The 13,130-nt window shown below is 37.7% G+C and overlaps 1 protein-coding gene and 2 non-coding genes across 4 annotated transcripts; all 3 read right to left on the bottom strand.

Annotated features, from left to right (window-relative positions):
• Positions 1-465: 465 nt before the first annotated feature.
• On the bottom strand, positions 466-11,998 carry LOC138715031 (uncharacterized). Of its 2 annotated transcripts, XR_011336152.1 has the most exons (5): positions 11,810-11,998; positions 11,534-11,724; positions 6,008-6,109; positions 5,362-5,493; positions 466-1,496 (listed from the first exon to the last, which is right to left on the bottom strand). XR_011336152.1 is itself a non-coding variant. In XM_069847444.1 (4 exons), the coding sequence occupies exons 2-4, from the start codon at positions 11,721-11,723 to the stop codon at positions 5,423-5,425; spliced, it is 363 nt and encodes a 120-aa protein (XP_069703545.1). In that variant the 5' UTR covers position 11,724; positions 11,810-11,997; the 3' UTR covers positions 5,238-5,422. The 2 variants fall into 2 exon arrangements, 1 of the variants encoding a protein (XP_069703545.1); XM_069847444.1 differs by lacking the exon at positions 466-1,496 and having other exon boundaries at positions 5,238-5,493; positions 11,810-11,997.
• TRNAF-GAA (transfer RNA phenylalanine (anticodon GAA)) lies at positions 5,525-5,597 on the bottom strand. The gene has a single exon. It is a non-coding gene; the product is annotated as a tRNA-Phe (tRNA).
• On the bottom strand, positions 5,767-5,838 carry TRNAP-CGG (transfer RNA proline (anticodon CGG)). The gene has a single exon. It is a non-coding gene; the product is annotated as a tRNA-Pro (tRNA).
• Positions 11,999-13,130: the final 1,132 nt, after the last annotated feature.

Here is a 13,130-nt window from a genome sequence, read left to right as displayed (position 1 = left end):
TACCCCTCCTGATCTATAAAGACTCGTGACATTCCAAGTACCAAATGTCATAATCTTATTCCTTTGCTGTAATCCCATTTTGAGGCTTATGTTGGGGTTTCGTAACAAGCTCTTCGCCCAACCCCTAAGCTAGAGGACTACCCCTTATCAACTGTCCGCAACTGCTTATTCAATATATTCGCAGCTATCCTTCCCACTGGTTCAGGGCTTCAAAGAGCGTGGACCTCACCGAACATGCAACCACAGTAACCAATTAAGTTTTCTGACTGTCATAATGAAAGTAAATAAGTTGTCAAATGTAAGGAGTTGTGGAAATATAGGCTTGACACTTTAAACTTTATAGGTACAATAGAGCCGAAAAAAGGACGAGAATTAATGTAGTGGAGAGAATGCTTGAGGTATGGAAGGTGAGGTTTCCTTATCTCTCGGTTGGTATAAAAAACAAACTCGAGAATGTCCCAAATATAATTTATTGTTATCTTGCATTGCTTCACAATTCGAATTCGGAGAGGAATGACAATTTACCAGATGATGATCCAGATGTAACAACTCATCCATAAGAACCTGTGCCTGTTGCATCACCTGCACAGCAACCTTCGGTTTGGCTTTCAGGGGGAACTGATTAACAGAGTGTTTAGGAGGCATGATGATAAAATGTAAATAAATTTCATCATTAGTTTTCATGTATTTCACTGAAGTAAAATATTTATTCATTTATGTGACTTACCAAAACATTTAAATTTGAGACAATTTGTAATGTCAACAACGAATACTATGAAGTTTTATACAATAACCGATTGAAGTATTTGATAACTATAGTAGTCCTGTTTTCATTATGGACAAGCGGCATTTGTTTGTGGGCTTCCGATCTCAGTTGCATTATTGACTTGTAAAAAGTAATAATAACTACTCTAAACACCAGACCCCACGTTAAACATGTGCGGCATTGCCACGTTTAGTTTTTCTCCGTGGTATCTAAGCCTAGAAAAAAATATTTAATATTCTAATTGTTGCTACCATTAACTAAGATTCGGCAACAACGAGGCACTCCCAGTGAAGTGACAAAGAGCTAAATGGCAGTTAAAGCACGTGCCGTTTCTATTTCAAAGACTTGAACAACAATATTGACCCAATAACGAAAATCTTTTACATGCACTTTGTCTATAATGAAATGTAGTGGTCTCTATCATAATTATGCTTAGTTATGTCAACAAATGTCCAATCGTTGACCCTTTATATTTTTTGCTAGCTCAATATCAATAAGTTGTTCACGGAACACAATTTCCTCAACTTCTACTTCTAATTTTGCCTTTAACTGAAATAATGAATCACTATATTCCTTCAAATTACATTATTGCGCTTTCTTGTGTAATCCACTGATGCTGCTGGAGTTGCTGTCGCTGTTGTTTCAGCTGCAACTGAGTTGGATGGTCCAGCAGTAGAGGTGGATACGTCCTTGGAAGGATTTGGTGCTCCCTCTACTTCTGCGAACACAACTGCAATGAAAACAATATGTAGGCTATGTCAACTGGCTAATTATGTTGTGTGGGCTTCATTCTTCCTCATTCTATCACTTGTTAGGTCTAGTTACCTATTACCTCGCTTCATGTAAATATGATTTGATAATTTTCTTTATTAACAAATAATAACTAATAGGCTGAGAAACAAATTAAAAGTTCAAGAAAGAATATTGAATGTAACACTGCTTACCTTCTACTTCACTCGCAATCATATCGGAATCAACCGCTCCTGGAACTTGGACCATTATGTACAGGGTTATTTGTGCTACAATTGGATCAATGTCCTTCCCATTTTTAGTTTAAGACCACCTCGTGTAGCCATCACTGTTTGACGTTCTTTGGTCAAAACATTCCGTTGGTGGTATTTGATGTTCGTCCATAATAGCCTATACGTAGTTGTTTTCCAGTTTTCTGTAATCAATTACAATAAAATTTCCAATTTCGCGTAAACGAACTTCATAATTTCTTTCTTTATGTTATAATATACACTTTTCAAAGAACATATTGTATTAGGGTTACTTACATGTTCCACAATATGTATCGACGAATTGAATTCTTCTGCAATCTTTTGTCTTCAAAAAACTGCGTCGGTCTTCTTATTCTCCACAATCTTTGAATATTTTAGAATAATCTCCTTCAATACAATCATCTTTTTATACATAACTGAAAAATTTTCTTTTCTTCTTTCTGTACATTACATCAGTCATTTTATTGTATTGTGAATTTTATTAGTAACAACAATGTAATTTATTCGTCCAACAATAATTCCTTTCTACAATTCGCCTTAAACGCTCTCGTCAACAATTGGATTTTCACTCAACACAATATTCGTTATAGCACTCCACCGACGACAATGACAATTTACTTGGACTATTACGCACAACAATGAACTGTTAATCTTAACTAATATTTACAAAGCACTATTTACAAATCAGAACTACCAGTTCTCAGTTCACAGTTCTTCTATCTCAGTCACTCGAGTTCACAGTATCTCGAACCACAGACCTTCAGAGACAGTTCACTGTACTCGAACTCGGGTCCCTCCAACTGCGGTCCACTGCACTCGAACTCAGGTCCCTCCAACTGCGGTCCACTGCACTCGAACTCAGGCCTTCGGCTGCTGACGCAGTTGCGGACGCACACTCGAGTCGAACTGCGGTGCACAAGACTGGCTTCCTTGCTCTGGCTTTCTCACTGACTGAATCACTGAAAACTCTCCGAGTTCGCTGGCGCTTCTTCTTTTATAGCAAAATCATAGTTGCGAGAAATTTCTACAGGTGTGTAGAGAATTATCTGGATATCTCCACTTCGACGGACTTCTCGAAGAGTCGGGAAGGTCCGTTCCCCATTCACTGCGTACGCAGCAGTTGCACGCGCACTCTCGCTCCACTCTCTCGCCGCGTTGGCCCTTTCCCCTCTCCGCCGCGCGCCATTCCTCCGTGCTCCGCGCGATCTGCTCTCTTGCGGGACGCTGGTCGTGAGTTCGAATCTCACGTCGCTGTCACAGTATCCTACAGAAGCTATGCATACAAATTTAGAGACAAAAGAAAATCGACTGTCTGATTTACATTGTCGTGACAATGACCTTGCAATTTCTCATACCAATAAGTTCGACTTATTTGTATACACATAAGTTAGACTTATTGAATGAAACTTAACAAAGTACGACTTATTAGCCGACTATGAATACGGTAATCATATAAGTTAAGATTTTCCAATAAGTATAACTTAACAAAGTCATACTTATTAAACAAATAAGTCACCGACTATGAATACCAGCCTAAGTCCTATGTCTTGATACTCTTGAAGGGTAAGGCTCTGCCCCTGTAAAGTATGGTTTACTCTAGATACTGTAATATAGTGTTCTTATATTCCTAAGTAAGTAAAGTAAATCCTTGGCGCTACAGCCCATGAAGGGCCAAGATCGATCAGCCGACTGCTGGCCTCACGTGCACATGTCGAAGCAGAGATGGACGATCATCCAACCACACTGGAGGTATCGTGTGGTTAGCATGATGATTTTTCCAGCCTTTATAGCTGGTTTGCGAAACCGTATTTTCGCTACTTATTGTAGCTCGCCAAGTGCATCACGATGCTGGGTGGTCACCGGTCCCATACACTGGCTAAAATTTAATGAAAAAATTTCTTCCCTCATGAGGACTCGAACCAGCGCGCATTCCGTAACACGAGTCCTAGGCAGGATGCCTTAGACTACGACGCCACGGCGCGGGACTGTATTCCAATGTATGTTAGAGTATTTTAGAGTAATCTTAAAGTGTAAAATGACCTTCCTCTCTGTCACGCCTCTCGTTATCAGTTAGTGGGCGTGAAAGTGTGACATCATGCACTAAGCAAGAACAGAAGCGCTATGTTTAGTCTGTTGCCACGTTTACTTACCAGCGGTTCTCAATCCGGGAGCGTGAAGAAGTCATGGGAAAACAGAACTATGGATATAATCCCGAACTAACATTTTTAATAGGTACACCCTTTGACACGGAAATTGGTCGTTGTTCAAAGAATAAGTCCAATTCGGAATAGCTCGGCAATCATAGTGTACGCCCTGTTTACACGCGTGCGTTTTACATAGAGAGATTCGCAGCCCGCTCTTTGGAACGAGAAGAAAGAGCTCTAGTGGCTCTATCTCTAAGCCATAAAGACTTCGTAGGGAATACGTCGTTTCGTGACATACACATACGTCGCTATTACGACTTAACTTCATCCTCGAACCTCGATGTGTAATATCCCCGTGTGAATTGCGCGTTAATCCGAACGACACTAGACAAATACACGCTACAGGAGAGGGACCATTTTCCGCGTCAAAAGGTGTAAGATATGAATCATGAGTTATGTTTAAATTTACTGCAGTTCAATATTTTATTTTTATTATTATTATTATTATTACTATTATTATTATTATATTCATAATGATAAACTTTTCGCGAAGTGTTCTGATACTATGTATTTTATTTGCGACTACACCCCTGGCAGATATTCTCTAGCAAACTATAGACGTTAATCCCAGAATTCATTATTGTGTGTAGATGACTGTGCTAAGATGCAATTTCGATAAATATTTTATAGGTGACTGAAACTGATATCTACTAAAAACTGTAAGGTTCCATAATCAGATTCGAAACGTTGAGGATGTTAAGTCTCAGCACACATTTGAAAACTCAAGTTTTTCTTCTGAATGCAATTGCTATCAAAGAAAATGTGATGATATTAACTTTAACATAATAATAATAATAATAATAATAATAATAATAATAATAATACATAAAATTTACTCTGTCACACGTCAAAAGTGTTAAAATTGTTAAAAAGGTATTTACCTTCGACAGACGGCCCGTTTCGACGTTATTTGTCGTCGTCTTCAGAGACAAATAACGTCGAAACGGGCCGTCTGTCGAAGGTAAATACCTTTTTAACAATTTTAACACTTTTAACGTGTGACAGAGTAAATTTTATGTTTTTAACAAAGTGTTAACGAGAACTTTAATCAATGAATAATAATACATTTTCTGAAACGAATTTAATTTTAAATTCATGCTTTCAATAGACAGACGCATTGACAATCTGGGCAGTATTTTTCACTTTGAAGATAACAAAAAAACTGCGAGGCGCATTTTTCCATTCTTTCAGCGACAGGATCTCTAAGATTTGTAACAAAAGAGCTTTGGAACATATTTTTTGAGTACCCTGCCATCTAGGTATACCTTTTATCAGTATTTTCTTTGGCCTTGTATTGAGTTGTTATAGTGGTTGGTTAAATAATATACAAGACAATAATTGAGTTATTCATTATTAGTAATGTACAGTACTATAAGAATTAAACACATACAACAGGTTCTACTTGAGTTGCTGACACTGCACTTCATGACTTGTTCCAGCGGGATGTTCGTTTATGACATTTCGCGTTCTGTTCCAAGATGTGCTGTGAAGAATAACGCTTCTTCCACTAGCGGCGACTCGGCTGGAACAAAAAAAAAAAAAAAGAAAAAAACTGCCGAAACCCGGGATCGAACCAGGGACCTTTAGATCTTCAGTCTAACGCTCTCCCAACTGAGCTATTTCGGCGATGCTCTCTGCGTTATTTGTTACAAAGGATGACTTAAGTTTTTAAATGTGAAAAGTGAATAAAATGGAAAGTAACATTACAGCTCAGAAGAATCAATAGTAAAGGAAGAAATCTAATTTTTATTAGCATGCAACCAATAATCCAACGCAGAATGAGAAAAAAAAATATGGGCCTGTCCGGGAATTGAACCCGGGACCTCTCGCACCCGAAGCGAGAATCATACCCCTAGACCAACAGGCCAACGTAAGTTTACGCTCGAAATTTACACTTATAAGTGCCAAACTAACTTCTGTTACATTTTGTTTATCTTTCTTCATATTATTGTAATAATTCTGTTTAACTATTTCGATATCATTATTAACTTTATGTAAATATGTCTCATTTCACAAGCAATCCATCTTTTGCTCACCGGATGGCGGAACACAAGTTCCAGTTCTGTCACTGCACACTAGATCGTCTCTGCATTCATACGTCGCGGGTATCACAACCTGTTTGCATGGCTCTCCCTGACCTGCAGATATAACATCGTTTTAATAATAATTATATACTGGTAGTTGTCAATTTTCAGTCGCAAATATAAAATGATGTATTTACATATATCCCTAATCATGTAGGTGAATTCAAACACATCTCCCTCCAATCGTGATACCGGGTGCGTACAAAGTTACGACTGATTTCTATTCTTGCAAGCATATCCGTGTTCAAAGAGTCAAGGACTAGTATTACAGTGTTATTATTTTTAATTTGTGAAGCTGTTGAGTGTGAGTATTATTACTGTTATGGTTATCGTTTGTTTCAGGTAACCATGGTGTTGGAACAAATAAATAAATAATACTTCTTGTATTCAAAATCGGGTGTAACTTTTTACACTCTCGGTATATGCGAAAAATTTTGGGGCCTTTCCCTGAATTATCTTTCGGAATTCGTTGAGTCGAAAGACATATCCTTTCAGTCCTTGTATTGCATGCAGATAAGGTAATGTGCATACTTTTCCTATATCTAGATTTAGCTTACTGTCGTTGCTTTATATCTGCGAGTGAGTGGCCGTTAAATTTCAAGTGTTTTTTTCGGTCGTGGGCTTCAGAGCATTAAAGCATCACAACCTTTTGATATATCTTTCTCCCTTCGCCGCGAACTGTGACGCAGCAAGAGGCAGAGATATAATGAAAGATGTGTACCATATCTTGAAACGTAAAGATGAGTACGCCATACCAATCGGATCCTACTTACCTCTAAATAACATCTTAGAGATATTAATCCACACAATGAAACAATGATGTTCATTTTCAAACAAATTAAAATTAACGCAAATGTTTAATGTCCTAAGAATGCATATAGGAATAGGCTACATAAAAAAACTACAAGGATGAACTTCACTCTTCATTAAATTTAAGTCACTCGTGTTCCAATCAGTGGCGGCTCCTGCGTATTTCTTAAGAGGAGGAAAGAAGGTAACAGGATGAAATGACACCTTCTTGAATGGAACATGCTACAAATTAGCCTACATGCATACATGTAAGACCAGGTAGTGTTGGGGTTGGTCTTACCTTCTATATAGCAATAATCTGTTCTTGTAAACTGAGTTTCCTAAATTTTTCAAAATATATAATGTTTTCACTTCCATTCATTGTTAAATAATTGCACAAATTAACAATTACAAGGAAATTCACCTCGCAACATTTTTCGAGCACACTACAGCATCACACGTGTTGGAAGAGACTATAATTTTAATTACTAACACGTAATCGGAACCGCGGAAATGGGAGTGGGAAGTAATCTGAGGAAAGCGAGAACACTGCACCCACCCACGTGGTCTGTGTTGCCACATGTACATTTTAAAAGTTCAGTATCATATGCTTTTGAAGAATATCAGTTCTTCTAAGTCATACTACCATTATTGTTCAAAGTTGCCGGTGGCTAATTAATTTTTTATGTTAAAAATAATTTGTACTTTGGAGTACTACTTTCAATTTCAAATATATTTTTACAAAACTGACAACTTTGCTGTTGCCCTGTCTAGTACACAATGAATGGAAGTGAATTTCAGGGGCCAAAAAGATCTGCGATACTAACGTAGAACTACTTCCTCTTTGTTTTATATAAACCCAAACTTTCAAATATCCTTGAAAGTTTCAAATCATGAATAGCAGCTTATATAAAGTGCAATGAATAATATTTTTTATTTATAATTAAAAAAAAGTTTATATGGTGTCTTTCATAGCGTTGCGTTAAAACTGTTTTTATTGTGCCTCATCCAAGATGTGTTAGTCTGGTTGAATGCAAGATCGTTAGATGGCAGCGGTAGCGAGCTTGCTGCACGACTAGTCTGTTTCTATTTCCCGCCCACGCGCTGATTCAGAGAAGGATCTCCTCCCTCTCCGTTCATTTACTCGCTTTAAAACTCTGCTTCTTTCTCTGGTCGCTAGTCGCTGTTGTCTATGTGTGCTTACTGCAGTAAAGGAGGAATAGATTGACTTTCCTCCACACTAATAATCTCGCATCTTTCTCACAGTTTTCTAGCAGCACATGAGCGCGCATCATTTAAAACTCTTATAGCTGTGAACTTAAAAATTATCGAATATTCCTTGAATTTCAAGGCACATATTTTATTTGGTATTTACTTTCAAAAGAAGAAAAATGTGAGGAGGACGTTCCTCCCTTCCCTCCCCCGAGGAACCGCCACTGGTTCCAATGGAGAGTAACTTCATTTAAACAGCACATGAATATACTGTATTTATTTTCTCTGTTGATCTTTCTTTAAAATGTCAGGAATGAAATGTAGGAAATGCAACAAACTGAAATGACGAAAGTTGTTCTTCACAAGGTGAATCCTCTTCCTAAACCACTGCAGTTGAATTAAAGAAAAGAGAAAATGCTCGGCAACCGTGGCAAAGAGCTCGCGATCCTCGCCAGATAGCTCGTGTGAATTAATTGTAGGCAAATTGAGGTAGTACGAGTAACAGGACAAACAGAACCTTGTATGAGTCGTGTGCAAGGATAAGGGTGAGAAAAGTAAGTGAAATGGACTGTGACTGTAACCTACTTCAGAAATCTCACAATGGCGGAAGATTTATAGAGCAATAAGGCAAGGGTGTGGTCTTTCACATGACCATTGTGTGTTTATATTTGAAATAAATACGTATCAATTTTTTATAGAAAATTATTACATTTCATTTGCACCATTCTCGGATAAAGTGACACATAGATGCCGAATATGAACAAAATTTGTCGAATAATTTGGAAAAAATATGTAAAAGCATGTGATTATCATTTGTCATAAATGTCCTTCTTCAGTCTATCGAAATGTCCCGATTTGGTTTACATGAATTGCAAGCGTATATAAAATGTTCCGGATCTTTATTTCTTAGACTATAGCAGTAACTCTAACCGTTATATAATTCAAGGGATCTAATACAATGGAATTCCTGAATAAATGAATAGCTCCCGTAGTGTAAATAATCAAAGGATATCTCGGAGATTAGTACAATAACTTAGAATCAGGAAAAGCCCTAAAATTATGACTATGGTGAGGAAGAGAAAAAGACGAAAGGGAGAGAAAAACAAAAGAACAAGAATTAATTTATTACTATGACATATTTTAGCAACTTGTGAACATTATCGATTTTATTCTTTTTAATCGTCCATTTAGCAAAGCTACATCAAGACATGAACTTATCTAGCGTCAATGTATTTGGTAACAGCGAGATACTATTTTGACGAGAGACCGAGAATTCACCTTGAGATTACCTGTTATTTTTTCTGAGATGATCCTGTCTTTTTTAATTATACTTACTGTATCTCACTTCATGAACATTTCCCATTTCACCTTACATTTCTTCTAATCTCATGTAATTTCAGTGCATAAAATAACATGACATAGTGTGGTAAACGAGTTTACCAGTTGAAGATGGCCAGCCATATGTACAACTTGCCCACCAAATGGAAATGGATAGGCTACATATTAAGAAAATCTTATTCTGCGATAGAAAAACAAGCTTTGGATTGGAATCCTCAGGGATCCCGTAGAAGAGAACGACTTAAATCTTCATGGAGGATACTGTTTATGACGAAATTGATAGCAGGATAAGACCTGGAGTGATGGCGAATTTTCACAGCGGCCCTATGCTCCAACGTGGAGTGACTGAATGAATGAATGAATGAATGAATGAATGAATGAATGAATGAATGAATGAATGAATGAATGAATGAATCTTGTACACCACAAGCCCAGCAACGACAAGGATCTTTCGCGTAATGACAGCACGCTCTCTAACACTTGGTTACCGGAGGAGCGTTACGTTCTGTTACTATTTAACTTCATATTAAATAGATGTAATACTGAATTTAAATACTATTATAGTCACAATCATGCCATGGTATGAAAGAAAAATTTCACAACCTCGAGCGGGAATCGAACCTGCGACTTCCTGTACGCGCTCTACCACTGAGCTATCGAGTTCGTCTCCCGCTCGAGGTTGTGAAATTTTTCTTTCATACCATGGCATGATTGTGACTATAATTGTATTTAAATTCATTAATATGTCACATCAACGGACGTATATACGTCACCAAACATCGTAAGATGAAGATGTAATACTATATTCCCCCTTATGAAAGGAGTACGGGCTGAAACTGCCCTCATACGTACCCCCTTGGATGGGTCCATTGAGCTACCGGGGATGGAATTATTTACATGCCCTAAGACCCTTAGCACTATAGATTCCCCTACGGGTCGCCCCCCGAACTTCCCTCCAGCCTGCAAAATACGAGTACATTTACTTCTCCGCTTAGGCATCACCGCGGTGCCTCAGGCCCGGTACCACGAGGTATACCATGAGGCCAGAGGAGAGCCCGCGGTTCATACGAGTAGTAGGCCTACTACAACCAGTAACTAATAACCACTTACCACGGAATCAATGGCGTAGCCAGGAATTTAAAATGGGAAGGAACAAGTTTTGAGAACATCACTTGGCAATTTTGCTTGTAACTTTCAACATGTTTAAAAGACAGTAATAATTATTATTGCTTACTGCTATGCCATTTAAAATCAATTTAGATTCCTCAAAAGTTGTTATGAAAGCAAATTCCATTCTCCGTCGTTGCAGAGTGAATGAATACACGCCGACCCTAAATAAATCTAGTTATTGTGTTGAGAATGGTAGCGTCATAATTTCTTTGAAAATCATGGTCAATATAAAACAACTTGGCAGCAGAAATATAAAGAATTTGTTATTCTAAAAATATTGGTCATTGTTGGTAGAAACAGCAAAATATTATCACAGTCTAGTATATACAGTCGCGAAGCTCAATACGTAGTAAATATGCAAACATTAGATAGTTGCTCACCACTAGGATCGCTAATATCGCCTCATTACAGGCAATGCAAAATAGTACCGTCACAGTCTATTGTTTCTAGCACCCTCAAAACTCAAGCTTCGTGACTGTATATAGTAGACTGTGATATGTTTATTTCAGTGTCGCACTCGCAACGCCAATGGTGGAGTATTTCAACTGGTGGCCTCCCCGCCTACGCCACTGCATGTGGTTCAAGTTCAGTGGCGTCCCGCAGCCGACTGTACATTGATCGCAAGCCCAAAATAAGGAAATGGAGATGATGATGATGATGATGATGATGATGTTGATGAAAGACTGGAAGTGTAGTAATAATGGCGAAATGAGTCCGATGTCCTACGCCGAAAGTTATCCAGCAATTTATTCTGTTTCAATTGGCTGAGGAAAAACCTTGGAAAAAACCAAACCAGGTAACTTTTCGCAACCAGGATTTGAGCTTGGGCCCACTTGTTTCACGGCCAGATATGGGGTGGACAAAATGATGAATACGTAAGTCAATTGTTGTAACTCGTAATGATTACCACACTTGCTAATATTTCTCATAAGTCTATGCCTAGGGAACTGAACGCATTTTCCAGCTCACCCAATTGCTGCACGCAGGCCGGGCAACAGCCACAGGTGTCTACATTAGGTCTGAACAGCCCGGTGGTACAGTCTTCGGGCTCCTTGATGGCACATGGTACATCTACAGCACAGGCACCGTCTTGTGGCACGCAGGGTGGAGTGGGGTAACTATTGACAGCCGCCGTTATCAGTAGACATAAGAACAACATACTGCAACATGTCATCTGCAAGTCAACGAAATCATTCAAAACACAGACGGTACACATGAAATTGTGCAGCCCTGCTTTCTTCTTACCTGGATGCGAACACAAGTCCTTGAGGCACAGTCCTGCGTGCAATCGATACGGTCCGGCATTTAAGTAGGTTCGTGACTTGGTGACGTCACTCTTCAGGTTAATTAGCATATTTCTAACAGTATATACCAGAGATACTGCTCTGCTGTGACCGGGGGTGTACCAGTCTTCCAAGTGGAGCACCAGTTGCCTTGCATTATACTCGTACGTGTGCGATTCACATCTATTAATTTCTGTACGTTATCCCAAAGTTTGTTCTCCTGTACACGCTGGGATCTAAATGACCAATTATTTTCTCTAGTTTCAGATGCTAGAAATTATAACTCGCTTCCGAGTGATGTAAGGGGTTTTGGACAATAATTTCATTTAGGTCAAAATTACATAAATTCTTACTTATCAGATTAAGTTAACCCTTAAATTGGCGAAACTTCAATTCTCACACTAGTTTATTAAACCGTGTCGGACTGTAAAGAAAACAACTATCCCAATGCCTATATTTTATATGTTGTACAATATTATAGTATTGTGCAATTTTGGTTATTTAATTTTCCTATCAATTTTTTCTATTGCTCTATTAAAATTTTAGCATAATGTTAATCTGTTGTATTCTATAGGATACTTCTTGAATTTAAGAGTTAATTACTGATTAATATTTGTTACTTATAATGAAACTAACATCTGTCCACTCTTATTATCACCATTAATTTCTCTAAATAGAATACAAAACTTCTAATGGCAAAATCTCATTACATTAATATTATTCTCATTCTATCAATATATTTTAGATTTATATTTTGCTCCCTATAATGTAGTTCTAGTAAACTACTCGTACTATTAAATTAATTCTCATCATTTAAGAAATTAGTTATCTCAACTTAATTATAATTCTTTACATATTGCATATAGATTGAATTGTATTACATTACCTTATAAATTAAGTTATTACTTTTTCGTATAGGCTTTATCGCAAATTAAATAAACCTGCACTAGTTAAAACGTAGCTGAAGAATACTGGTGGAGAATCTTTAGTGTATTGTAAATATTCATAATTTAAATATGTGTGTCACTATTATATTGATTAAGGCTGGTTGAATGGAAGCGAAGGCCTTATGACCTTAACTCTACCAGCGAAAATAAAACATTATTCTCTTCTTCTTCCTATTCTTCTAGACTCTATGTACAATAGCAATCACAGTACTTCAGTTAGGTTAAAATTCACTGTAAGTCCTTTAAATGTTTCCTTCCACCCACGTAAGATTTTTGTAGGTCTACAAGTAACGGACATCTGGTGGTAAATTCATCTTGGTACGAAGACAGCGGCTT

This window comes from Periplaneta americana, chromosome 15 (assembly GCF_040183065.1).
Source record: "Periplaneta americana isolate PAMFEO1 chromosome 15, P.americana_PAMFEO1_priV1, whole genome shotgun sequence".
Lineage (NCBI taxonomy): Eukaryota > Metazoa > Arthropoda > Insecta > Blattodea > Blattidae > Periplaneta > Periplaneta americana.
The sequence above is the reverse complement of the archived record's forward strand: the minus strand, read 5'-3'. Positions and strand labels throughout refer to the sequence as shown.

Bases quoted from the DNA above. Each gene is read 5' to 3' on its own strand.
- LOC138715031 (XM_069847444.1), bottom strand. From the start codon at position 11,723: ATGTTGTTCTTATGTCTACTGATAACGGCGGCTGTCAATAGTTACCCC. The intron at 6,110-11,533 runs GTGAGCTGGAAA...TTATATCTGCAG, and splicing joins GGCCTGCGTGCAGCAATTGG to GTCAGGGAGAGCCATGCAAA. The intron at 5,494-6,007 runs GTGAGCAAAAGA...TTTTTGTTCCAG, and splicing joins AACTTGTGTTCCGCCATCCG to CCGAGTCGCCGCTAGTGGAA.